We start from the raw sequence: 25,041 nt of genomic DNA, 5'->3' as shown, positions 1-25,041 counted from the left end.
TGAGTTGTATTTTGACAGCTTGTCAGACGATCAACAGAGTAAACCTGATTGCAGCTTCAACTGCATTTAAACTACTTAACAGACCAGACGCACATCAGATGTACACCTTTTATTTTTATTTGTATGACACAAGGGAATGTACATGTTTTTACAGTTCAATACTGAGAAGGTTTGAGGGGTTTCCGCGCTGCACGACTTTAAAGGATCCAGAGCTTAAACGAACATGACAGATGGTTGTGCGATAGCTTGAGGGACAAGTCTCAACCTTCAGCAGCACAGAGCTGCCCACTGTATCGGCTGAATGATTAACAGAAAACTCCTCCAGTGGGTTATTCGTTCAAATTCAACAAGGCGGATGTTGGCAGAACTCCTTGCTGCTTCGTTCTTTGAAATTCTCGCCCTGAATTCATCATTTTTGAGCGCAAAAGGCCGCTTGACCTTTTCTTTTCCTTTCACAAGTGACCTCGGTGTTCCTCTCACCAAAAATACATCAATACAACCAAGTACCAGTCATCAGATGAATACAAATAAGCATGGAGTGAACATGCAAGGCGCTCCCAATGAGCAGATTGCTTGTTTTCTGCTGGTTGATGGATACTAGTCTGCTGCCATATAATAGCTCTGGATGCAGGAATAATGGTCTGGCTACCTTTAGAAGATTCATGTAGAATAAGAGCGTGAGACGCCTGCAGATGGAGGCCGATGAGTGAGAGACAGTGGAGCCGAGCTCTGCAGCTGATTTCACTCATTTTCTCCCCAAATAGCTGCATTATTCATAAGATTGTGGATGCCCTCTCCCTTTTAAATTACCCACCGACACACAGACTACAGTTCCTTTAGTACGTCTTCGCCAATAAAGAGATTTAAATGATCTGTTAACTTATATCACACACTTTAGGTACAATTTAGCCTGTTAAAGCATGCAAAGCACTGAAAGCATAACTGGCTGAAAATGTCATCTGTCGTTTCGTGCTCACTTCCTGCATTTTAATTAATCTACAGATATCAGGGCCCCTTTGCTCTCCTCACACCCGCGCTCCCCAATGGGAGCTGCCACAGCCAGACCCACGCTAGGACATTAAAGGCTCTAAATCAAGATGCTGTTGCTAAGTTACTGCCTTGGAAATGGTCATTTTTATCCCCCCTCTGAGCGAATGCTCTACCTCTGCTCTGTCAGAGTCGTATGTAAACGACTCTGGCATCATGTGTGGGCTCCATCCCCAGTGGAGGACAGTGGCCTTGCCGCTTAGCCACAAGCTAAAAACAAAAGTGTTTGTGGTGTCTTGAGAATAGGATTGTGTGCGAGCATGTTTTGCATGTCATTTCCTGACTGCTCCCTCGGGGCTGTTGACACTCCCCGAGCTGAGCACAAGTGTTGTTATCCGCACAAAAGCAAATGGAAATTTAATGAAGTCAAATAAATAAGACATGGGAGACGAGATACAAGTAAATCCTCTCTGTCAGCAGCTCAGGTGGTTACAAGCAGCCAGCAAACCAGACAGATAAGTTCAGCGTGCATCAAAACTCATACGGAACCAGCTTGATGGAAGGTGTCACAGTTTACGAGGCATTACATGACTTTAACAAAATAACAGTGCAAATTGTGAACTCTTTACAGCACTTTCTTTGGCCAACATCCTAGAGAAATATTCTACATAAAATATAAAGCTGCAGCAAAGGATCAGAAGATCCAGAAGAAGCTTTCAACGTGTGGAGGATTGTCCACAACATTTACATAATACAAGGTTAAAACAAAAGTTAAACTTGCCCTAAAATAAAACCAAACCAGAACATTTCTTTACAATTTTGATTTAAATTAAATTAAATGTGAATCACGCCTATAGATCAGCGTGGATCAGAAAACGTTCACTTGATCCATGTCAGCCTTTCTGTCCCTTTAGGACACAGATTCATATTTAGGCTTTCTGCGTGCAATAAAAAAAGCTATCTTACAAATAATAACATTAGCCAGAAACGTGAGCGGAGCATCGACAGCGTCTATCAATGCAGAAAATGGGATTGATCCACAAACACAAACTCTAAGGCTCTAATTGATTTGGGGCCATTTGTAAACTCAGCAGTGAGGATGTGAGCAGACAGAGTAATAGATGACGCTGTTGTGCAGCGGCGAGGAGAGAGACGGGAAGAATGAAGATGAGGGTGAAAACAAGTGAAAGGGCTAAAAAAAAAAAAAAAAAATGGCTGACAAGAAGAACGTTGACAACATGCAAAGTGCAAAGTAGCTTCTGCCAACACGTCCATCTGCTCTCTGGCTGGAATTGACACACTGGTCAGATCCAATATTGAACACTTTTCCAGATAAGCAGCAAGGGGAAAAAGCCTCCTTAATATGTAACAGAGGGGCAGATATGACACGTTTCGGTGTGGTAACGTTTGGACGCATAATTAACTTGGACAGAAGTTTAATATATAGCCACATATGTGAAAGGGTGTTCAATACATATGCTATTTGTTTAGTTTCACCCCGAGTAATGCCCATTTAGTGTGCTGCAGGAATGAGTCCTGGAAATGAGTCAGCAATTTTGCACTTTCTGTTCCCTCGTCTTGAAGTCAATGGGTTTTCCTCGTCTCTCCTCGATGATATTAATGGTGTTCCACTCAGCTGTGTAAGCAAAGAGTGACAAAATTTGTTGTGCAAATATTGAAAAAAGAGCCACATAGGCAAGCGCTTAGGCCTCGATCACACTGAGACACGTGGTTAGAAACGTGCGCTCCATTCTTGCGTTGCACATCTGATTTTTGGCCCAGACAACCAATCAAATCACGCGAGAGGCTTTACTACTTTAGCACTGACTCCCTGTCGATGCCTCGTAGTTGTGGTCGTGCTAACTGGCTAGTTAGTTAGCCGTTGGACTGTGAGAGAGCTACGACGTATGTGAGAGTGAAGGTCAAATTCATATCTCATGTTGTGATAGTTTCATTGTAGGCTACGGGGAGCAAGCGAGTGAGTTAATCCAGTATTCGCAGCTATACCTATATCCCGCAAGATTATACCGTATGTTATCCACGTAATTATGAACGATGAAGAATAAGGACCGCAAAAGCGCAAGCATTAATGGAGGGAGGGGAGGTGGACGGGTCCAACAAACAACGATCTTTCAGCCAGGATGGTGTCGTTTGTCAGCGTTGATGTCTTTGTCACGTAACTCACGTACTTCAGTAGCAGCACTTCCGTAGTCATAATAACCCAGACGACAATCTTCTCCTAAACCTAACTAAGTATACCTCGAGTTTTTTCTCAACCTAACCAACTAGTTTTGTTGCCTAAACCAAACTAAGCAGTTTCCTGTGAAGACGAAAGTTTATTTTGAGTGGAAATTGACACGTGTTGCTGGCTTTCGTAGAAAAACGCCATAAAATGAGGAGCAACTTTCATACTTTTCATATCATACGAACCGTTGCATGAGGATGTAGGTTCATCACATATGCGTTTTTTGAGGCCTGTAGTGACGCCTCTCGGTGTGATCAGCCCCTCACTTGAATCATACTGAGGCCTTTAGTCTTACTCTGCATATAGAGTGCCTTTCATGGACCATGTTCTCAGAGAACAAAGTGGCTCACAAGGTTGACAAAGAGGACGATTGAAAACCTGCAAGTGCAAAATAGCTGCTGCCCCCTCGTATCATCATCTGTTTCCCGCATGGCTGAACAGGACACTCAGGTCAAATGTTTTCTGTCTGCTTCTACCTGCAGAGACGACAGCGCTCTATGCAAACAGACAAGAGGCCCGAGTCCTCTCCTCTCCTCGTGGAGGCGAGCCAAGCACCCCCGTTTACTGTCAGCGACGTTGTGACAGATGCGCGCTGCGTGCGAGTCACAGTCGAGGGCTGCTGCTGACTCAACACTATGCGGGAAAGACGGATCTATATTCACCACTGACACGTTTACAAACGACTCCAAGATTCATCTTTCAGGCCCTTTAAGTTATGCGTGTGTTGTTTTTAATGACAGCGCTGTTCACCTTGTCGAGGAAACACTGTTGTTTTGGCACTGCTCTGATGTCAGGGTAAACACTGAGGATGGCATGTGTGAAGGTTTTCTCTAGTCTGACTCAACAACATCTCACCACCAGCAGCTTTAAAGAAGTACACGAAAAAAACATTTAGTCTCTTTGCAACGTCATTTTCAAAAAGAACCCGGTGTTGGCGTGAAACTATTGTCAGGATGTCTCAGGAGGAATCTTCGAGGTGTCGACACAAAACAGCTTCAGTCTGACAAAGTCAACGTTTATGTAAGTTCATCTGTAGGAATATAAAAGAGAATATAAGCATCTTCTGTACAGCATCTGGTCCGTTCGTCTCCAGCGTGTGTTGCGGTTTCCTCTCCTGGGCCATGAAGCCGGTCTGCGGTGTTCAGTGAATTCAATCAATGTGACTGCAAACTGGCTGCTCCTTTAATGGTCAATAATAGACCACTCAAGCTCTTTACTCACACAGATGCTCAGGTTTGCTACAGGTGTTTCCACTGGCACGGACACAACAACCTGCTGCTACCAGCTGCTACCAGCGATGAGCTGACTGAAATCTACATGAGGACAGAAGGAAATGAAGAAAGAGTGGTTTGAAAATATATATTGAAATGTGTGATTTTTTCTTTCCACCTGAGCTCTCGTGTGCTGTAACAGCTCCTTAAAGTGATACTCCACATGAGATCTGTCTTTTGAGAAGTTCGATAACGTAGTTTGCTCCCTCATAGAGAACAAAAGTTTGTTATGTGCTTTCAGCTTCACAAAGGATTTTCTGATTTTGTCTTTTTTATATAATTTAAGTTGGATATTTTGGGGTTTTCAAATTGTGGTTGGAATTCTTTCCTATTTTCTGTCTTTTTTAATAATTGTTGCAGCCCGACTATGGATTATTATCATCTCCGCTAGGAAAATCAGGCGATCACTCATGTGTGTCCGTGAGTGAGTGAGTGTGCACCTTTGTGTCTGTCCACGACTGATCTCACATTCTGCTGCAGCACACTGCAGAATATTTTGCCCTTTATTGAGTGAACCTTTCTAGTTTGGACATGAAACTATTCTTGTCTTCTTCTCTGCTTGTCCATTCTAATGTTTCTTGGATGTTTGAGCTTGCTAAAACTGTTATAATAAGTCTTTTAGTAGTCCTTAAGTTTGGTAGATCATGTGCATTTGTAGGAGGAGACTGGAGGGTCGGGTCTGATGTCACACACGGGGGTGGGGAGGGTCACGCGGGTATGCCTCATTAGTCACTGATGCGCCACACCTGGAGGTGCTATGCCAACCAATTCATCCCAAAAGGATCCTTTTCTTTTTGCCCATAAATGAACCCTGAACTGCCAACATCTGCTCAAAACCAGAGAAGGGCTCTCAGCTGGAGCAGCTTCTATCACTATCATCCTCATAAAAGGATTTTGCGTGTTACAGAATGATCCTGCGACTACAGGTGAGTCAAACCTGTTCACCCCTTCAGACCAGGGAACAGAAACATCTTGATGTCAAAGTTGCAAGAGGCAGGGAAATTATCTAGTTCCCAACAGTAGCAATGCACAAAGGATTTTGGGTGGAGTATCCCTTTAAGCTCCATAGAGGTCTAACGTTGGCACTTCCTGAACACTCCCACAGTCTCATAAATATGCGATCGCCTCCTGGCCTGATTTATTTTCGTGTCCCAGTTTGCACCTTTGCATTTTTGTGTCATCCGACCGCCATCTTTCACAAGTCTCCAGAGAGTCTTGCTTGCTCGCGGTCATTTTGTAAAAGTGCGGTCTGTGGCCAAATGTTTTACACAGCTACACTTTTTAAATATATCAGTCTCTGGTTAGTGCAGTCCATAGTTGACTTGAAATCATGGGCCGTTTGTCGTGTGCAGGCTGCACATTTCAGATCAAGTGAGGACACGACCTGCAGGTGACACTGGGTGAATAACAGCAGCGTTTGATACAACAGTCAGTTCTCCCCTCAGCTACGGGTCACCCTCTGGGTTTAAGAAATAAATAACAACGACTGAGAGGGGGCGTCCTAGATGGAGCTCTCGTCAGGCTGCAGGTCCAGCTGTGAGTGTTTCCTCTGCTCCAGGATCCTGTTGAGCTCTTCCGTGAAGGAGTGGTAGAGCGGCGATATGCCGTCGTGGTCGACCTGCCTCAGCAGCACGTAGCTGTTCCCGTTCATCTTCCTCAGCACGCTGGGCAGAGTGGCCGACAGCCCGTTGGCGTAGTCCATGTTGGGCAGCGGAGGCGGCATAGGGAGAGGAGGGGCCGGTGGGGGCGTTTTGCACGGAGAGAACTGGCCCTCACCTGGAACTATCTGCAGGAAGCCGTCACCCATGTCACCGAAAGTGGGCACCGAGATGGAGCGTCGACCCTGGCGGCCATTGTAGTGGCTGGAGATGGTTTTGAGTTCCAGATGGGAGCTCCTCTTTCTCTCAGAGGCCCCCAGGACCTGCAGCCCCTGCTGGGAGAACTTCCGGTCCCGGGACACCCGTCTGGTGCAGAAGCTCACGTAAAGCAGCACCACAGTCAACACCAGGCAAAGCCCTCCGAGGACCGCCACCAGGGAAATGTACACGGCCTCCATGTGTCTGTAGGTCTGGAACTCCGCTCCCGGAGGCAGCGGGGCGGGGGGCGAGGGCAGCTCAGTGGGGCTGCTGGTGGAGAAAACAGTCGGGCTGGAAACTGTAGTGGTGTGCGTCGTGTCTGTGGGCTCCACGGGGAAGTACGCGTCCGTGTGCACCCTGACTGTGTAAAGATAAATCAGGACTGAGACAGAGTTCTCCACGGCGAAGCAGCGATAAGACCCACTCTGCTGGGCACGAGCTCCGATTATGAGGAGGCCGTCTGTGCCGATGCGGTAGCCCGAATTGAGGCCGTATCCCTGGAGTTCTTTGCCGTTCAGCGTCCAGCGTGGAGCTGCCAGGTTGGAGCGCAGTTCGCACTGGAGGAGCACGTCGTCACCCAACATCACAGAACGCCGCCGGTGGACCACTGAGCGACAGAAAGAGGGGGACAAGAGACATGAGACGGAGCAAAGAAAGATATGAGATGAGGTGGAGAGAGCAAAATAAAGGCAAAAGATATGAGAGAGAGGCAGCACGACAAAAGTGCAGCGGAGACGAATATAAAAGTAGATGTCAGGTCGCAAAGGTTACGTTTTCAAAGTGCGCAACCTTTCGGCATCACTTTCCATCTCATTTCATGAGCCTCTTTAAATGCAGTGAGCCCAGCATGACCGCCGAGAGGAGAGACTGATTCAAATGTGAACGCTGGGACGTGGGGGATGGGTGAGAATCGTACACCTAATGAAACCCCTTCATAGCAGCTAAATGCTGGAGTTTTCAGGGAGAGAAAAGAAGTGCTGGACTTCTTTCACCTCATAATCTGTGTGCGTGTGGGAGGTAAAATAAAGTACTTAGCTTTCTCAAAAGTGAAAGAGATGCGCGTTACATAATGGATGTACATTCGTGTGCATGTGTGTGCATTGTTACCATTTCCTGAATTCTCCTTGCAGCCTCTGGTCCCCTTCAGGATATCCTGGGTTAGGTTTGACCTGCAACAGAGTGATTTCAAATTGAGTTGACATTTTTTTTATTTAATTTAAAGTTACTTTGAGAAAGTTTGGACTGTTTTTAACCGTCTTAATTTAATACTTTCGCCTCTATATGACCTAAATGAGTAAACGAGACCATCAGCGAGAAGACTGGCTATTTCTATATCTACGCTTGACTTTGGGTCAGATTCCCGTGAACCTTTATGGCACATACTGGTTCACCAAAAACTCTTTCGGCTCAGACATAAGCGGGACCCAGATCCGGCTTTGCTGCCAGGCCATATTGCTGGGCCCGCTGCAGAGAAGGGAGGCCCGGGAGAACCAGAACGAGTCTGGTGCTCGGAAACACGAACGCTTCTGTCCACAGGGAGCGCTAAAATCAACACAAAGTTAAAGTTACCTGCCGTAGCTTTAACCAGCAAAGCCTCATTGAGATTAAAAATCTCCCTTTCAAGTAAATTGGGGCCAAGATATGCAGCAGTTACAATGAGCTACAGACAAACATTATAGGAGGGAGAACACACGAATGCTCAAATCATGAGGGTCAAAAACAACCTACAAGGCACTTAAAAAGAGCCGTCTAAAGCCGTAAAATAACTAGGACGCATCCAAAACAACAACTTAATGAGGCTAACACAATCAAGATTCTAAAATACCCCAAAACATCCGCAGAAGATGCCAGGCAGAGAATATATATATATATATATATATATATATATATATTTTCTTTACCCAGTTCAGTGAAGAATAGTCAAGAAAATCCTGCAAAAGCTTCCCCTCTCTGTCGCCATCTTTGTATTTCAACAACCTCCATCAATAACAAATAGTGGACATAGTGCAGTATTAACCAGAGAAGTGCACCCTTCCATTAACATTCAGTTATTTTTGCAGCTTTCTCCGGGCTGCTCCCCCCCCCCCCCCCCCCAAATAAATCCACAAGAAAGGCTGATGTGTCTGCTGCTGTAATGGAGATTAAGATGTCTGCTACTCACTCATGCAGTGTGATTGAAGAGAGGCGCAAACAATACCCAGTGCAAGAGTGAGCCAAAGGAATATTTATGTATATGTGTCTGTTTTGTTTGGAAGGGGCTTATGTGAGCTGGTTCACGTATGTGTCTGTCATTTATCTCATATGTACATAATGTATATATAAATATATAATACATTTGACTTTTTTAATTTAACCTTTGTTATTATAATACATTATAATGTAGTAGTAAGAAGATATGCATGTTAGTAATCTATGATGTTTCTAAATAAATAATGAATGACAACATAGTCAATATAGCTGCTTAAAACTACATTATAGGGTGTTATCAACAATGTGTTAAATGTTTGTATGCTACTTATAAATGCTAAACAGGGGGACGTTATGTCAAGTCTTACCAAAATGATTTGTAAATTATGGATCTGTAAAATAATCTGTAAAAATGTTTCTGTTTTAGATGCTCAGTTACACTCGACCTAAATGCTGCAAGAGAAGTGCGTTTTCAGATCTGAATGTTTTTTTGTGTTAATTGTAAACAGAAGAAGCTCCTGCTGGGCTCAACGGAGCTGTGGGAGAAATCCAGGTCGACCACATTGTGTGTGTAAGACCTGCCTTCATAGAAATTCTGTTGGAAGGGAAAATAAGCCGTATGAATAATTAATTAGACTCCGGTATTGCTGTCGAGACCCAGAAGAAAGAATTAAAGGTCATGTAATGCAAAAATGTACACCGTGTCAAAATTATTCATCTCCGTTTGTAGGTTTATTACTCATTTCAAGAGAGGCTCACAATAATGATATATAAAATCAACACAGCATACTATTCTCTGAGCTGTTCACCACTGTTATATTCATAATGTGGAGGGGCTGACACTTGTTTTTTTTCTTAGCAGCATTTGAGTCTTATGTCTAAATGAAGGTTAACGTCTCTTTTTACCTGGAAAAATGCAACAACAAAGATAATTTACAGAAGTTTTGAAAGGTTTTTTTTTTATGCTCTTATCCAATCGCATGCAGCAGCAGTTAGAGAGGAAATGAACGCAGAGTAAACAGAGGAGATTTTGGGAGATAAAGACTCAGTATCTTTGATGAAACACTGCAAATCTATCTGTCTCAGCAAGAGTCTGGATCGTTTTCTGTCAAATCTATGTGAGTGTGTTGTCTGTTTTCTTCCTACTTTTCTATAAAACTCTGTATCTGTTTGCCTCCTGGCTGGAAATGTGCATTTGTTAGTGTACGTGTGTGTGTGTGTGTGTGTGTGTGTGTGTTCCCTCACCTCTGTGCATGTGAAGATAGTTCCACACAGGCCCTCCCGTCCCAGCCACAGAACGGATCTCTGGCGAATACGCAGTCGTAACAGGACGTGTACCTCTGACAGGCGGACATCGGCACCTGCACGACTCCAGAGTGGGAGCCGACGTAGACGCTCCGCTGCAAAATCAAAAAGGGAAATCTGTTTTTAATATATTCCTACTTTTACTCTTTTGACTTTTAAAGCATAAAAGCCGAAGCATATTTGTTGGTTAATCATCGATTACTGAAGTGAACTTCCTTTTCCTGGTCGCCGCAGAATAGCTGCACACCCAAAACTTAAAGCTACTACCACAAACTTTAATTTTGCACTGATTTTGGCGCTCCCTGCGGACAAAAGCGGTACTGTTTACGAGCACCAGAGTCCCTTGTGCAAAGGATAAACATCCTCTGTTAATGGCACTCCAATTATATGTATTTAATTATGTAATTAGCCTGGCCAGGATCTATCAAAGGTTTTAATTGGCATCACTCCCTGTTGTAAACGTTTAACTCTACATGCACGAATACGTACCAGAGCGGAGGATATGACCATGCTCTCTATGGGCTGGGGTTTATCAAACAGCTGCAGCTCTTCTATGATGTGCATTTCTCCACCGACGTCGACAGCTCTGTGCAGCCACCCGTCGTCTGTGGGAAAAGATACAACCTTGTCAAACAAGACACTTCAGAGGCGATACAGAGAACACAATCCAGTTCCTGTAAAGGATGGCGTTATTCTGTGTTTGTCTCACTGTCAACAAATCCCATTAAAAGAACATAAACCAACAATGAGTGAGTCCGTCTCTCAATGCTCTCTGACTTCTGTGGCACTGAGGGACAATGTAGGATCGTATTGTGGATCTAAATAAAAAGAGTAACTTGCAAAAGCTGTCTAGCTCACTAAAAAGGTGAAGAAGGGAAAAATAGTTAGAGAAATGACAGGAATTATCATGTAAGAAAGAACAGACTCACGCAGTGTTGCTATTTTTATTAATTGATTTATGCAGGGGAACCTTAAGATTTATGATTATCTTATTAAGGGTTGTTTGTTGTTTTTTTCACTAAAAACATGTGTGTGTCCTTTCTTTGATGCAATCAAAACATTAGTTAGCATCGTTAGCTGCTAGCCACCGGATTAGCCGAGGCAATAAAATGCTCCCAATCTTTAAGCATAGTGCTTATCGGGGAAATATTGTGAATCGCCATTATTTTGGCCAGAACAATCGTGACATACATTTTTCATACTGTCCCATGTCTAGTGGCACTCAGCCCTCTAGCCCATTCTGTTGCTTTCGGTCTTCACAGCAGTAAAACTCACCAGTTCCCAAAAACAGAACAGTATAAGTGTTCCCATCCAGCGCCGGCTCCTTGTGCACGACTATCTTCACATAGTTGACACTCCTCTTGAACATGAGTGGGCGCACACCTATCGGGTGCACCTGGCTGGCCATCAGCGGGTGCCTTCTGGCGAAAGTGAGGACGTTGTCTGGGAGGTCTCGAGATGAGTTGATGCCCTGGGACCTGTGCGCATCTGTTATGCACTGCGGAGGAGATCAGAGGCAGAGAAATGATCAGAGAGGAAAAGACATGAAAGACTATAATGATGGTAGAACGAGTTTGGTTTTAATAGGTGAAGCTTACAGATCCAGGTCTTGGCTCTGGAACTTTCCCCGTGTACTCCCTCCACTTTGAGTCCTGCACCTCCATGAACGGCCCCTCGAACACCTTCTGCACATCCGAGAAGGCGTACTGGCAGATAGCAGATGCTTTGATATTCTTCCTGAAAGACAGGTTATTATCTGAGGTGCAACTGCAACCAAGATTGAATTGTGAAACTATCGCAGGTCATAAGGCAAAGAGGTAACTGGGTTTCTCTTCTTTATTCTGTGAAAACTGGGGGTGTTAGTGTAGGAAAGTTGAGTTTTTTAAGCTCATATTTCCCCCCTGGATCTTATCAATTTGTCTTTGATTGACGTGTGGGAGTGGCGCCACTGACAGGTGTGTAATTGTCCCCTCTTTATCTCCAGTAGCTGTAAAATATTTATTTTTTGCAGGTTTTTCAACACCACACTCACAGCCCTGAAATCCCCACTCCCTGTGAGTCCCGAGTGACGCAGCCCCGTTTGTGGTTTTGTTGAAAGAAAAGATTTGTCCTCCGACAGCATGAGCTGGCAGCCAGGTGACCCTTAATGTTAAACCCTACAGGTGAGATTAGTAACGGGGGGGGTATGGGGGGGGGGTCTGCGTCACATTCTTAAATCCATTGTGTGCCTTCGAAAGCATTCAAGTGAGGAAATTGAGATCGAAGTGAAACCTGAATCTGTCTTCAAAACTGGTGAGCAATTTAGCTCAGGGGCTTACTCACCGCTGCATGCTTGAGTCTAACGCATAGTCACCACTACCACTCACACAGGTGTGTGTGTGTGTGTGTTTTAAAAAAGAAAAGAAGAAAGAGAGAAGGAAAGAGAGAAAGGCAGCTGCTGCAGTGAATGAGGAGACAGACTGACGGGGGTTGAGATTGAATATCCACAAAACGAAGTGTAGCAGAGAGAGAAGTAGATAGAGTTACTTTCCCGTTGCAATGCTATCCTCTCCATCACAAACGGAGCACCCTCGGGACAGTTTCATGCAGCATGACTCGGCACATCAGCATAAACACACACTCACACCGCTGCCAGATATTCCACCGGCAGCCGTCGTCCTCTGACATTCTCACGTCAGCTCTGGCTGCTTCTGTTTTGATAACAACTCTCTGTCTTCAGTTATCAGTTGGTGTGCTGAATATTATTAAGACTCAAATGAGGTGATGGCTACAAATGGCTTGTTTCATTCAAGTAAAGTAAAGATTTTGCATTAATTTTTTACTTTCAAACTTCAACAACTGGCTAAGAAACAAAAAATCAATAGAAATGTGTGCAGACTGAATCATGTCACTCTCATTATTGTGAGATACAGGAGTTTAAGGAAAGAGAATCACATTCACTTATAACGGTCTTTGACAATACTTTAAAACTCTAGTGGAGATCCCAAAGTTTCCCAACTTGCCAGATGTGCCAGGCTGGATTTTGGAGAAATGTGTATAAAATGATGCTGATACAGAATATAGAAAAGATTCTGTCCAACAGCATAGAATAATATGATATTTCCAACCTTAAAGCTACTTAAATGGAAAAAAGTCCATAATAAAAGCAGAATTTCATGTTGTTTCTTACCATTCCAGGCCAAAGACGCCATAGAAAATGCTGCTTTGAGCGTCTGGGCCCTGCAGGACGAACACACTGCGCAGGATATTGAGGTGCAGCTCGTATTCTGGGACTGAACACACCATTCTGGCCTTGAGGAAGGAGGTCCACTTCCTCTGCAGGGTCCTCTGGCCTCCCCAGTCATTCTGCACACAGAGGAGACGGCGGACGAATGAATGGAGGATTAAATAAAGTCACTTGAGCTCATGTATTCTGGCATATACACTTTCAAATGACACAAATACACTCTCATACTCATACACACACATCAACGGCCACTAATCTGTGACTGTAATAACAGTGAAACAGTAATCATCTACAAACAGACAGGACATGATAATGCACACATCACTATACACACATAAATAGATGGAGGAGGAAGTGAGCAGAGTCCTATGAAACAGGAGCTGAATGTTAGTGCCTACTTTAGCACATTTGCTCTAATTGCATTTCGGTAGCACTGGGAGGCGAGGCTGCAAGAAATCTCTCCCTAAAAGAGTAATTTAGCACACCTCATTTAGTAGAGAGGAAAAAGTCTACTTTTCTCTTTGTTCGTGGGAATTTGGGCGCCTCGGCCTCCCACACACACACAAAAAAAGAAATGCAAATCAATAACTTATTTGGCAGTAAGTGAGAGGGAAAGGACTGCAGACAAATGCTTCTCCTCACAGAATAAAACCTCTGGAGAGTTGGTGTTGGCGGAGATGGATCCAACTGACTTTCTTATGGAGATGAACACCAGGTTATTATTGTGGAAAGAGCTAAAGGGATGCACCGATAGATCACAATCGATGTCAATCAAAGCACCGTCCGGGTCATCGGGCTGCCGTGACGTAAATCCAAGAAAATAAGAGTCCAAGCGTAGCAGCGTAAACATTTTTTCATAGCTTTATATGGAGCTCCAAAATGGCCGATATTAAATAATGTCAGAATGGTATTGATTTCCGCTCTTTATGTTCCTGAAAAGACCTTGTTTTCCATGTAATTTACACCCTTCTCTGTACAAATAGGTCATGATGGCAGAAGAAGTAGCTGCTGTCTTGCTGGGAAGTGACAAACAGAAGAGGACAACTGGTTATGCAGCTCAAAAATGGCAAGTCTTCAGTGGTTTCAGGCCCGAGGCGACAGCCAGGGCCTTCGCTATCTGCAGATCTGCCAGGGGGGCTGAGCTGGGGACCGGCTCGACATCTGCATGTGCTGCCTTGGCCTAGTTCAGACTGAGTTATTACACCCTCGACCGCTCTGACAACACCACGGCGCCGATGAGGAGAGAGAGAGCGGAGGCGACGAGTCCAGGCCTTACATCCAGAAATGATTTAATTTTGGATGCAGAGAGAATCTTGAGGAGATGAACTTTTTGAGTCTACGGGACTAAATAAAAAAAGGTTCAGGAAGTTCAGAAATAATTTCACCGCCTGTTAGTGAGCTTGCAAACACATCTACTCGTCTACATATCTGTGTATATCTAACAATAGTCTTTAAGGATTCAACGCCCAAAAAAGTAAAAAGATCTATCCATTTAGCAGCCTATGAGAGACGAGATCTTTTTCCGAGATATTTCTTTTCAACACCACTTCCTCTCGCGCTCCAGATGCCAAATATTGGGCATCAATTACTATTATTTCATTTCAAAAGGGGCTATACAGTGTGGTGAAAAAAGCTCCAGAAAGAGCAAAAAAAAAAATCAGGAAATGAAGTAATAAATCTTTGTTATGATTAATTTGCTGGATGTTTGAAGTGGTTACTCAATATGCAGCTTTCACATTCATTTCTCTGTTCCTCTCATACGTCGATGCAAATCATTTCCGCATTCTCGCAAAACAAGGTGATGCCCAACTGCAGGGGTTTGTTTCTTAACATCGTTTTCAGCCGCTCACCAGAGTCTTTTTGGACACTTTTTTATTTTGATTCCCTCAGAAAAACTGCAACCGTGATTTCAGCACAACAGCACACTGTGATGGTAATTACACCACCGCGCACGGGTAAAAGAAACGACGGGGAGGAAGAAAGAGAGTTGCTGGGTATGCTGTCTAGACCGGAGATGCTGATCGCAAGTGAAATGAGGTGGAGGGGGGGGGGGGGGGGGGGGGGAGAGGGCGAGATGGCAATAAAGAGACGGAGATGGTTTGCCATTGGAGGTGGTGGTTGGTGGACTTGTAGTTTGCCTGGCAACAGTGGCACAGAAAGAACCGCCGTCAGGGAAGAAGCCTAGATTAGAGACACCCAACCATTGGTGGCTCGTTGAGCACTGAAATAACCTTAAGAGCAGAACGGCAGCTGAGGGAGAAGAATCGAGGGCAGAAAGCCTCCTTAAATCCATTTACTTCACTCTGCGTCAGTGACGTAAAGCATTAAATAATCCCACTATTTATTGCGCTTTGAATAACTTTTTCTCCTCCTTCATTTCAACCCTTTCTCTCCATGACCTTGCAGGCGTGTGAGTCTTGTCCGATTTGTAAATGGCTTTCGAAACCCAGAGAAAGCATTAATACGATTATGGTTAACAGTATTTGGGTGAGTTGCTCTCTCTGACCTTGCAGACTCGGGCCACCCTGGACACCTTGGTCTGGCTCGGGTAGGCAATCTGCTCCTGGCTTCTCTCCGTGAAGAAGAAGTAAATCTTATCGTCGTCGCCGATGGAGCTGTTGACGCTCTCCTTCAGCAGCACGGAGCCCACAAAATCTGCCTCTGTATGTACACACACACACACACACACACACACACACACACACACACACACACACACACACACACACACACACACACACACACACACACACACACACACACACACACACACACACACACACACACACACACACACACAAATAAGACGCACACACTCAGATCCACATGTCCAAACACAGACCTATTAGCAGCCTCGGAAGTGTCTCCTTGGAAACCAAAGATGGAGCTTTTAAGTATGATTGAATTGCCACAACTAAGCCAGTTAGAGCTGCAGTGCAGTGAAATTTTTTTTTTGATGTGATTTTTTAATCTCCAAGTCAATCAGTTTTTGTAGTAACAGCAAAACCTCCAATGAGCTAAAAATGTACAAAAATGGCAATGAGGTTTGGTCCATTTAGTAGTTCACCGTAAGTGAAGGGAAGGAACCATTTATTCATTACTCGATGCATTTGATGATTAGCTCTCTTCTTTGACTTGTGCTGCCATGTGTTGTATTTACCCAGAAGCCACCGGGTGGGCGCCTCCTCTGTCCTGAGCGTGGGGAAGGGGAAGTTTCTGCGCACGTCTGGAGAGCTGCGAAACTCATACTGAGAGGCCGTGAACATCTCCCCGTCTGATTAACAGATAGATGAAGACAGGAAAGAAACGTGGACACAACAGTTGAATCAGACGCAAATGAAAAGCAGTTGGCATACTGCAGAGTGAGTAGGCAAACTGACCTATCACCTAATGTGGTTATAATATGTCTAAATGGTAACAACCTCTGTTCCTGTGAATGACAACGAGGCAATGGATTGTGTTTGTGTCCTCATGAGATGATAACTGATCCGTTATATGAACTGGTATGACTTTCCATCAATACGTATGAATGCAAAGGTGACCAACTATGTTTTGTTTTGTTTGAATGCTTCTTTAAGAAAAATAAAGTACAGAAATATAAATGCAAATCTGGGAGACGCACCCACGAGGAGGCCAGTGAATCCCTTCGCTGGGTCGTAGGGACACCTGTCTCTGCCCTCCTCAAAGCCGGAGGAGAAGCTGAACCGCTCTGCGTCCTTACAGACAGATAATAAAAAAAAAAAGACAATTAATCATTTTAATTCTGTTCTACTCATAATTGCCCTGAAATGAAATCACATGAGCTCTTACTATGTAAGCACAAAGAGGCCTGAAGGCGTTTGTTCCACAGACGTACAGGTGAGTCTCATTGAATCGCTGCAGAAAGCGGATGTGATTGTAGCACTCTGTCTGCGGGGGAACAGAGAAAAACAGGTTATTTCTGGCTCCACGAGAGAACATTGTACAGATCCACTTCATGTACTGGAGCTTTTTTATGCAAATATTCAATGAATCAGTGTGATTTCTTTATTTTATTTTGTATATTTTGCTGTCAGAAGCAAAATGCACATCACAAAGCAGAAGTGTTCTCTAACAATAACTCAGTAAATAAAGAGTTTGAGCAAAAGAACACAATGCTGAATAATAATAATAATAATAATAAAAGTTGAATTTGCAGTACCTGATTGTCTCTGCCTTTGTTTAAACACTGCTTCTTCTGTTCAGGGGAAGCATCCCAATCAATCTGCAAACAACAGGGAGGGGGTGTTAATGACTCAGTTAGCGCTGTAAATAGAAAGGGAAACATAGATATAGAAGATCTATGGACATGAGACGGGGCAGATGAAGAGAAGAAAACAAGAGTGTGAGATAAACAGGACGAGAGAAGAGAGAAGGACAGCTCACTGTATTTATTTCTAGCTGCGTCACTAAAGTCTGACTCTGCTCAGTAACCCTTGAATAAACGCCTGCTGCTTTTAATCCTATATCCATAAAATTGGAAGGGACACAATGGGATTTGCTCAGTCTGCTTAAGGCTAATATTAGTTTGTCCTCCATGGAGGAAATGGGAGGGAAACTTGTGAAACGGCGTTTGCAGTGTGGCGGTAATCGGTGGCGCTCACCGTGAGGTTTGCTGGCGTGGAGATGTTGGAGGTGTTGAGTGCGTGCACGGCTCCTCTGCCTCCCACGTACAGCAGCCCGCTCCCCTCCTCCAGCAGGAGGGTGCTGTAGTTCCGGGTAGAGCCGTTGAAACTGGCGCTGCCCAACAGACCTGCAAAAAACAAATGTGACACGTGTTACTGCAACCAAAAACAATTGTTCTTATCTGGTTCTTTCAATAGTTTCCTTCCATTGAAGTTCCTATATCGTGACATAAACACTGTATGGCCAAAAGTATGTGGACATGGTGTACTTTTGGAGGATGGAGCATAAATGGAGCTTGAACTATCGTAGGGACTAGAAGGCACAATATTTTGGTCTCTGCTTCATGAGTTTTGAGTTTTTTCAAAGTCTGTACCTATATATGAGAAATCATTTTGCTAATTTCATCGTACTTTATTGAGGCAAAGGTTCTTGTACGGCTGCTTGTGTTTTGAAAGAATTAAACATTGATGCATTTGAGAAGTTTGTCTTATTTTGTTAAATGCAAATCTAAATGTTTAATATTTCTCACACTGAAGTGCTTAAAAGTGTAGTTTTGTCATTATGAAGCAGAATCATCCCTATCGAGGGCCACGTATTAACAGCTCCAATGCTTGCAGACTGTGAGAGTAGTTTGGTATTAAAGCTTTCTATCTTGACTTCACACTCATTGGAGAATTCCCAGAGTCCACACACCCTAAGTGAACGTGCTCAGCGTGTCAGCACGAGGCTCGACAGCGGATCTGGGAGACGGGGGTGTGTGTGTGGGGGGGGGGGGGGGGTTGGGGTGTCGCTGGAGTGATTGCTGAGTGGACTGTGGGAGAGCGTTGGGATGGGGGCACAGGGGAGGCCACATTTTAGGGCATTCAGCAGGAATGGTGGCCCAGTAATGCCAAATCGCATCAGTCGTAACTGCCACAGCATCATCATCTGTGTGTGTGTGTGTGTGTGTGTGTGTGTGTGTGTGTGTGTGTTAGACGGACGAGTGAGCAGACAAACAGATTATTAATCCATTGCAAAAGTAATTGGCCTGGTGCACTAAACTAAATATTTGAACACGCTCCGGTGTAGCACCTCAGAAACGGGGGCAGGTCGCTCCGCTGCTGCGAGACAATAAAAAAAAAAGGAGGGCATTGCTTTTTCTCCCACAGAGAAGTAGAAGCAGGTTTACAGAGCTTTGATTTGCACTAACTGTTAGATGCAAGTGTAGATTCCTGTCTGATTAAATAAATCTGACACACGGATGAAGCAGACAACCACGCGGTATCGACAGTGTTACACTGAGGAATGTGAGTCAGCAGAGAGCAGATGGACATATTAATCGCCTCTCTTCCTCTTTCTCCTTCCGTTTTGACAGCAAGTCCCAGCTCCCAGTAATAGGAACACCTACGTATATATATGTCCCCCACCAATCGATTTTGCTTGCGGTGTGAGGTCCTGCACGCCTGTCGCGCTCAATCTGCTCTCCTGTTCATTGTAACGGAGCGAGAAGGGTCGAGTGCAGCTGGGAGCGCCAGGGATCAACTGGTGCGAGTGCACACATGATTAGCCAGCAATTCAAGCTGGCGTCTTGTATTATTTCATATTGCACACTTCATAACTTTCACTTAAACTTATGGAACTAGATCAGGGTCCATTTAGTGCCACCTCAACAGCAAATGAGAGCGATACACGCCAACATGATGTGATTGAAATGATGTGACTTATACCAAATATGAAAAACCTCTCGGCAATGTCACGACAAAGACCAGAGTATAACGAGACAGAGACAAGACCAAGAGATTGAACGGTTGAGACTAAACCAGGACCAGACCAGTGCGAGTCCCTGACTGCATGACACACTTTTGATAAAATGTGGAACATGCAAACACATAGACACTCCTCAAACTGATCTGAAAGATCCACATTCACATAAAAACAAATTTCATTGCCTTATATACTGTATATGTGTGTTTGTAAGAGCGTACCATGAGAAATGTTTTGATAACATAATCAAAAAGCATTACAGAGGTGAATTTTATGCCAGCATGTTGTGGTCTTAAAACTCTGAGTCCTCTTTGTCTGAGACGAAGACAAAACGCAGTTGATTCTGAGACGAGACCTTCAGAAAGATCACTGCCTCTCAGCATAATTCATCACAAGCAACGGCCTCAAAACACACACGATGAGTAACACTACCCATGACTAGTAAACTGATTATCATGCGTGAAATTGGTGGAGTTCCCCTTTAAATCAGGAACTGTCCAAAAAGATGCTGAAGTGCAAAGATGAGGAGTAAAAAGTCCACACAGCTAATCAGAACTTTATCTGAGATTACATTTCATCAGACCCATTCAGCACAGTTTGAGGCAAAAATTATACGTTTCTGATAACAGTCTGGTTTAAGTTCTGTCAAACCGGTTAAAGAGTCGTCCCAAAATGAACCTGTATGAAAAACAAAGACAAACACACATACACTTCCAGGCTTTGACTCTCCTCTACTATCTCAGATACTACTAAAGTGTTCACTGCTATAACACATCATACAACGACAGTGATGATGATGTAGACGACAGACAGTCTGGTTTGCTCTTGCGTAACACAACACGATGAAAACTGGCTGCTTGTTTGACTGTCACATGGACTCGCTGGGTGACGACCGCGAGCGAGCGTCCGTCGACTCTCCAACAGACCAGGCAGAGACTGAGTCAGACTGCAGTCCCTCTTATACCGCCCACCTTCCTTCCTGCCAGCCAGAGAACCACAGAGACCCCCTCTCACTGGGGGTCAATAACTAGGTTATTATCATACTGGCTCCGTCGTGCACAATTATATGCATGACAACTGGGAAGAAATACGCTGGTAGAGGACACCCAAATGTTACATAAACAGGGAAGAAATTCTATCTTCAAAACGTTCATTCTGAGCCATCGGTGCACGCCTCTGCATCTCGCTTTGCAAAGATAAATTGTTATTATTAAATCATTACTAAATCACGCAGCATTTGCAAAGCGTTCAAAAATGATTTCTGACATGTTTCAGTATAATGCAGAACGTCAGGGTTTTAGAGGAAATGCTGTCTTACCTTTGATTACTCTAACAAAGCCAACGGCAGCCAATCATCTCGTGATAATCACACAGACGATCGGTTTAAAATGAATCGTTTCACAGGTGGTTTTATTGATTGCTTTTGAACTCACCAACATCACCTCCTGTGCAAGTTTTGTTTCGACGTTTTCTTTATCAAAATCACCTTTATTCATCCTCCTGCTTCCCATGTGTGTTTGGGCCCTACTCTATTTTCCTGCGTGCAGATTATTCCTACGACATAAGTTTCAGTTTGTAGTCATGTCAATGTTGCGAAACCTTATGTAACTCTCAATGAAATCAAATAGCACTGTGTGACTGTCACCCATTATTGTTTTATTTCTCATACATAGCCAGTCAGATGTGAGTGAGCAATGAGCAGCTCCTCCGACACAGCCAAAGGTCAGGACACGCCGTGGGGGGGAGTTTCATCTGAAGGGTGGGGGGCTCTGTCATGAAGGGGGCAGGAGTCACGCAGCAGTCACACATACACACACACACACACATACACACACACACACACACACACACACACACACATAAAAGGCATGCATGCACAAACAAAAACATGTACTGAATCTATGCAGAGGAAATGTATTGATAATCAACAAAGACGAGAGGGTGACACGCTGGCACTAGAACGAGTATACTGCATACTCTCAGAGATCACGTTTAAAGAGCGAGAGTTACGCAAACACAATGGCAGCCCAAGGCAACGTAAAGAGCCCACTGTGTGAGTCATCGCTGAGTGAGCGAAAGCCTTGGTTTCTATCTTGTAAAAATAGTGTTTGCATGATATAACAAGCACAGTGCCGAAGAGAAGGACTGCGGTGACGTACAAAACGTCCCCGGCCTCAAGGCGGCAGAGGCCCAGCGACCTTGGTCTTTACACCCTCCGGGGGTCGGGCTGAGTGTGTTTTCATGCACTTGTTGGCACAATGACATCCCTCAATCTTTGGGGACAACACAGATGTTTGAAAGAGAAAACCAACGTTCACGTTCGTCTGAAGCACAGAAGCCAAAGTCAATGGGCTGCAATCACAGCTGTGCTCTAAAACCAATCTCTCAGATATATGGAGAGAACTAAGAAAATAAATGGATCTTTTTTTACCTGGATGAACACACACACTACACACACACACTACACAATTTCACAAAAGTCGTCCAAATTAAACAACAAAGTGCATCATTGCTTTACAGTATGTCCTCCAGATCTGCACATATAAGCATCCTCTGATGTGACGCCACAATCGACAGGACGTCGTTGCCGCTTCAAAAACAAAACATTTTTCTGATCTTACAACACTCTGGTTAAAGTTTGAGTTAGGTTTAAGCCCAAAAAATAACTTGGTTAGGTTGAAGACAAAGCTTCAGCATCAGCAAGTACGCCAAGGCCCTCTCCAGTCAGCGTGAAGTAAAGCGGGTGTTTGTTGTGACTGTTGTCACAGTCCGCGTGACAATGAGCTAAAAGAGGCTAAAAGGGGGTAACTGTTATAGTGGATTCGTCTCAAAGAGCGACATCTTTCACATTACACGCAGACATTAGATCCCTTGTTACTGTAACAATATTGATTAGTGCTTTAAAGATAGAAACATAACATTTCAACAGTTTTATCAGCTTTAGCGTGGCCATGAAATTAACAACAGAACCATATTTATGACCTACTGTGTATGTGTGTTTGTGTGTGTTTGTGTGTGTTAAAACCTGTTTGTGTGAATGTTCTGAGGTCAAAACAACTGCCCCTCGGAAACATCTGTCAGTTTTTCCAGGACACACACACACACAACCTTCACACTTATTTCACCCTTCATCTGTCTCCTGAAAAAGAGTGAAGACATTTCAGTCAGTGACTCAGAAGATCTGAGGAGTGTGTGTGTATGTGTGTGTGTGTGTGTGTGTGTGTGTGTGTGAGTGTGTGTGTGTGTTGTGGGTCTCAACGTTGAGCCGTCACAGGTGGCACGTCCAGAATGTGCGCCCTCATGCTCAGACATATTTGTAATCCTCCATGTGGGATCCGAGATGATAGTAAATCCAGTGTGTGTGTAACTTCCTGTGTGACTCACTGATCACTAGACTCACTATAGTGACACACACACACACACACACACACACACACACACACACACACACACACACACACACACACACACGTGCTTACGAACAAATATTTGGGAACAAATGCTGGAAGGAAAGCTCGACTTAACTTCTTTGGACAGCTTCAGAAGTGCCAGTTGTCGTCAACTCTGTCCACATTATATAAGCACATCTTCACTTCTTTACCAGCCTCCAGAGGCAATCAACACGACGATGTGTTATGTAAGAAATAATGCACTGGGTGCACTGATATACGAAAAATAGAGACAAAGAAAGCAAAGCAGAGAGTGTTTCCTCCGTTATTCCCTCCATTATTATCTATTATTTCTAAGTGTATTATTATATTTATATCATAACCGATTACTACACAAGCTGTGGTTTTTTTTTTTACTTTGCTTGTCGTCAGTTTAACAATAAAAATACTCTTGCCATGGCGTCCTGCAGCACAACACAATAGTATTGGCCACCGTAGGGAAAATGTATGTTCAACATAACCGAAGCAGAATAAAACAATATCAATAAGACATAAAACATTAGAGACGACATGAAAGTATATATTGAAAAGTAGAATCCCGTAATAAATAGATTTAGGACATTAGTCAAAACTATTCATATTAGAATATATTTGTATGCAATCGGCAAAGAGGGAAGCGACATATGTTTACAGAGAAATGATGTTTTAATGTAATAATTCAATTCAATTCAATGTAACATTATTGGCATGAAAATCTCAAAAAAACAATGTTGCCAATAATGTTTAGTTTAGTTGTTATTGCTGCTTTTACTTTTGTGTTGCATGTGAAGTTTAAAAATGCAACTTATCAAACAACTAAGAATCATTATTGATTTGCTATGGATTTAAAAAAATCTATAAAAACAAACCAGTTCATTGGCGTTCCTTTTGTGTTATCGCTCCATGCAGATAGTTTTGGTTTCATCTGTGCAGATGTTGTGTCTCTAAACCGTGCTCAGTCTTCTATTTCGGTGTATTTGGGGCGACTCCATTTTGGATCGGGTCAAACTATCCTCTGGTGTATTCAGAGTGGCCAGACTGTCAGGTTTGAACAGGTTTTTCATTTATGCATTTCATTTTCCCCGGCTGTGACAGCGATGCCAGTATTGTTTTCACCATGTGAGTCTGTGTTTGTCTTCATGGCTAAATGTGGTCCTGGAGACATCTAGCAGGAACTAAAGCTGGTTCTGAGTGCTTTGTCATGTGTTTCTATGTCCATCTGTTTGCCTGTGGACAGATTTTGTCGCCGCAATAATGTCGCAACCGTGCAAGAGGCAGTCACGAAACTTCACAGGAGTTTCGTTTAGATCAGAATGAAGGCCAAGCATGAAGATGAGTGAGGTCCGAGCAAGGGGGCCGGAAGTAGCAGTGTAGGAAGTGGGGAATGGCCCCCACACACACTTTACTCCCCTGGCCTGATTTGCTGTTGCATGTGGTGTGATCCACATGCGGTGTGATCCCATCACTAGTTTATCAATAAAACCATTATTTATTATTGTATATCTCAAAGTCTTGGCAATAAAACCACTTTTGACATGTAGAGATACAACTAGAGCTAAATGCAAACATATACGTATATGTTGAATATGTTGAATCTTCAACTCGTGCCTTCAAAGTTCACCTTAATATGAAAATCAACAAATGTTTTTCAGGAAGCTCATGGTTAGAAGGAAAAAACAGATGTTCCTTGTGTGTACTCAGCTCTTCATGAGATGTCAGCCACTGTTGCTTGTTCAGAGTCACGTCAAAGTGGCAGCGTTATGTTTACCGCATCATCTCACGATCACACAAACGTAACACCTTTCAGAGCTTGTGTCGGATCCAAAACTTTTGTACTCGTAGATCTTTGTTGAACCGGGGAGACAGCAGAATGAGATGAAAGACAGCCAAGACTTTCATCTCTCAGAAAAAAGAGCCAACACACAAATAGTCCCTGTGCTATCTCAGGTCTCGCTGGATGCTATCAGTGAATCACCAATAAGATCTTGTCGGATTCACTCATCAGCACGATACCAGAGCGGAGTGAGATCAAAGCATCATGGAGGTCTCAGTGGATTTAAGAGTCCAAAGCATGAAATGTCGCCACAGAGAGAAAAATAAAAACAAATGGTGTAACAACGCTGGAGATGAAACAACTTCAGTCAAAGCA

General features: G+C 43.8%; 1 protein-coding gene and 1 long non-coding RNA gene across 2 annotated transcripts in view; one reads left to right on the top strand and one right to left on the bottom strand.

Annotated features, from left to right (window-relative positions):
* Window positions 1-94: 94 nt before the first annotated feature.
* sema4gb (sema domain, immunoglobulin domain (Ig), transmembrane domain (TM) and short cytoplasmic domain, (semaphorin) 4Gb) overlaps window positions 95-25,041 on the bottom strand; it is a 32,341-nt gene continuing 7,394 nt past the window's right edge. Inside the window, exons 3-15 of the mRNA XM_076094077.1 lie at window positions 17,700-17,848; window positions 17,258-17,320; window positions 16,888-16,986; window positions 16,700-16,793; window positions 16,238-16,351; window positions 15,584-15,738; window positions 13,021-13,196; window positions 11,450-11,588; window positions 11,127-11,349; window positions 10,341-10,456; window positions 9,792-9,946; window positions 7,467-7,528; window positions 95-6,966 (exon numbers count right to left, since the gene is read on the bottom strand). Of these exons, the coding sequence (XP_075950192.1) occupies window positions 6,005-6,966; window positions 7,467-7,528; window positions 9,792-9,946; window positions 10,341-10,456; window positions 11,127-11,349; window positions 11,450-11,588; window positions 13,021-13,196; window positions 15,584-15,738; window positions 16,238-16,351; window positions 16,700-16,793; window positions 16,888-16,986; window positions 17,258-17,320; window positions 17,700-17,848 (2,507 nt within the window). The 3' untranslated portion in view covers window positions 95-6,004. The remainder of the gene's footprint in view (window positions 6,967-7,466; window positions 7,529-9,791; window positions 9,947-10,340; window positions 10,457-11,126; window positions 11,350-11,449; window positions 11,589-13,020; window positions 13,197-15,583; window positions 15,739-16,237; window positions 16,352-16,699; window positions 16,794-16,887; window positions 16,987-17,257; window positions 17,321-17,699; window positions 17,849-25,041) is intronic.
* Window positions 15,173-17,256, top strand: LOC142952079 (uncharacterized). The gene is made up of 2 exons (XR_012954644.1): window positions 15,173-15,740; window positions 16,242-17,256. It is a non-coding gene; the product is annotated as an uncharacterized LOC142952079 (long non-coding RNA).

This window comes from Anarhichas minor, unplaced genomic scaffold (genome assembly GCF_050575085.1).
Source record: "Anarhichas minor isolate MPS153535 unplaced genomic scaffold, ASM5057508v1 ptg000017l, whole genome shotgun sequence".
NCBI lineage: Eukaryota > Metazoa > Chordata > Actinopteri > Perciformes > Anarhichadidae > Anarhichas > Anarhichas minor.
The sequence above is the reverse complement of the archived record's forward strand: the minus strand, read 5'-3'. Positions and strand labels throughout refer to the sequence as shown.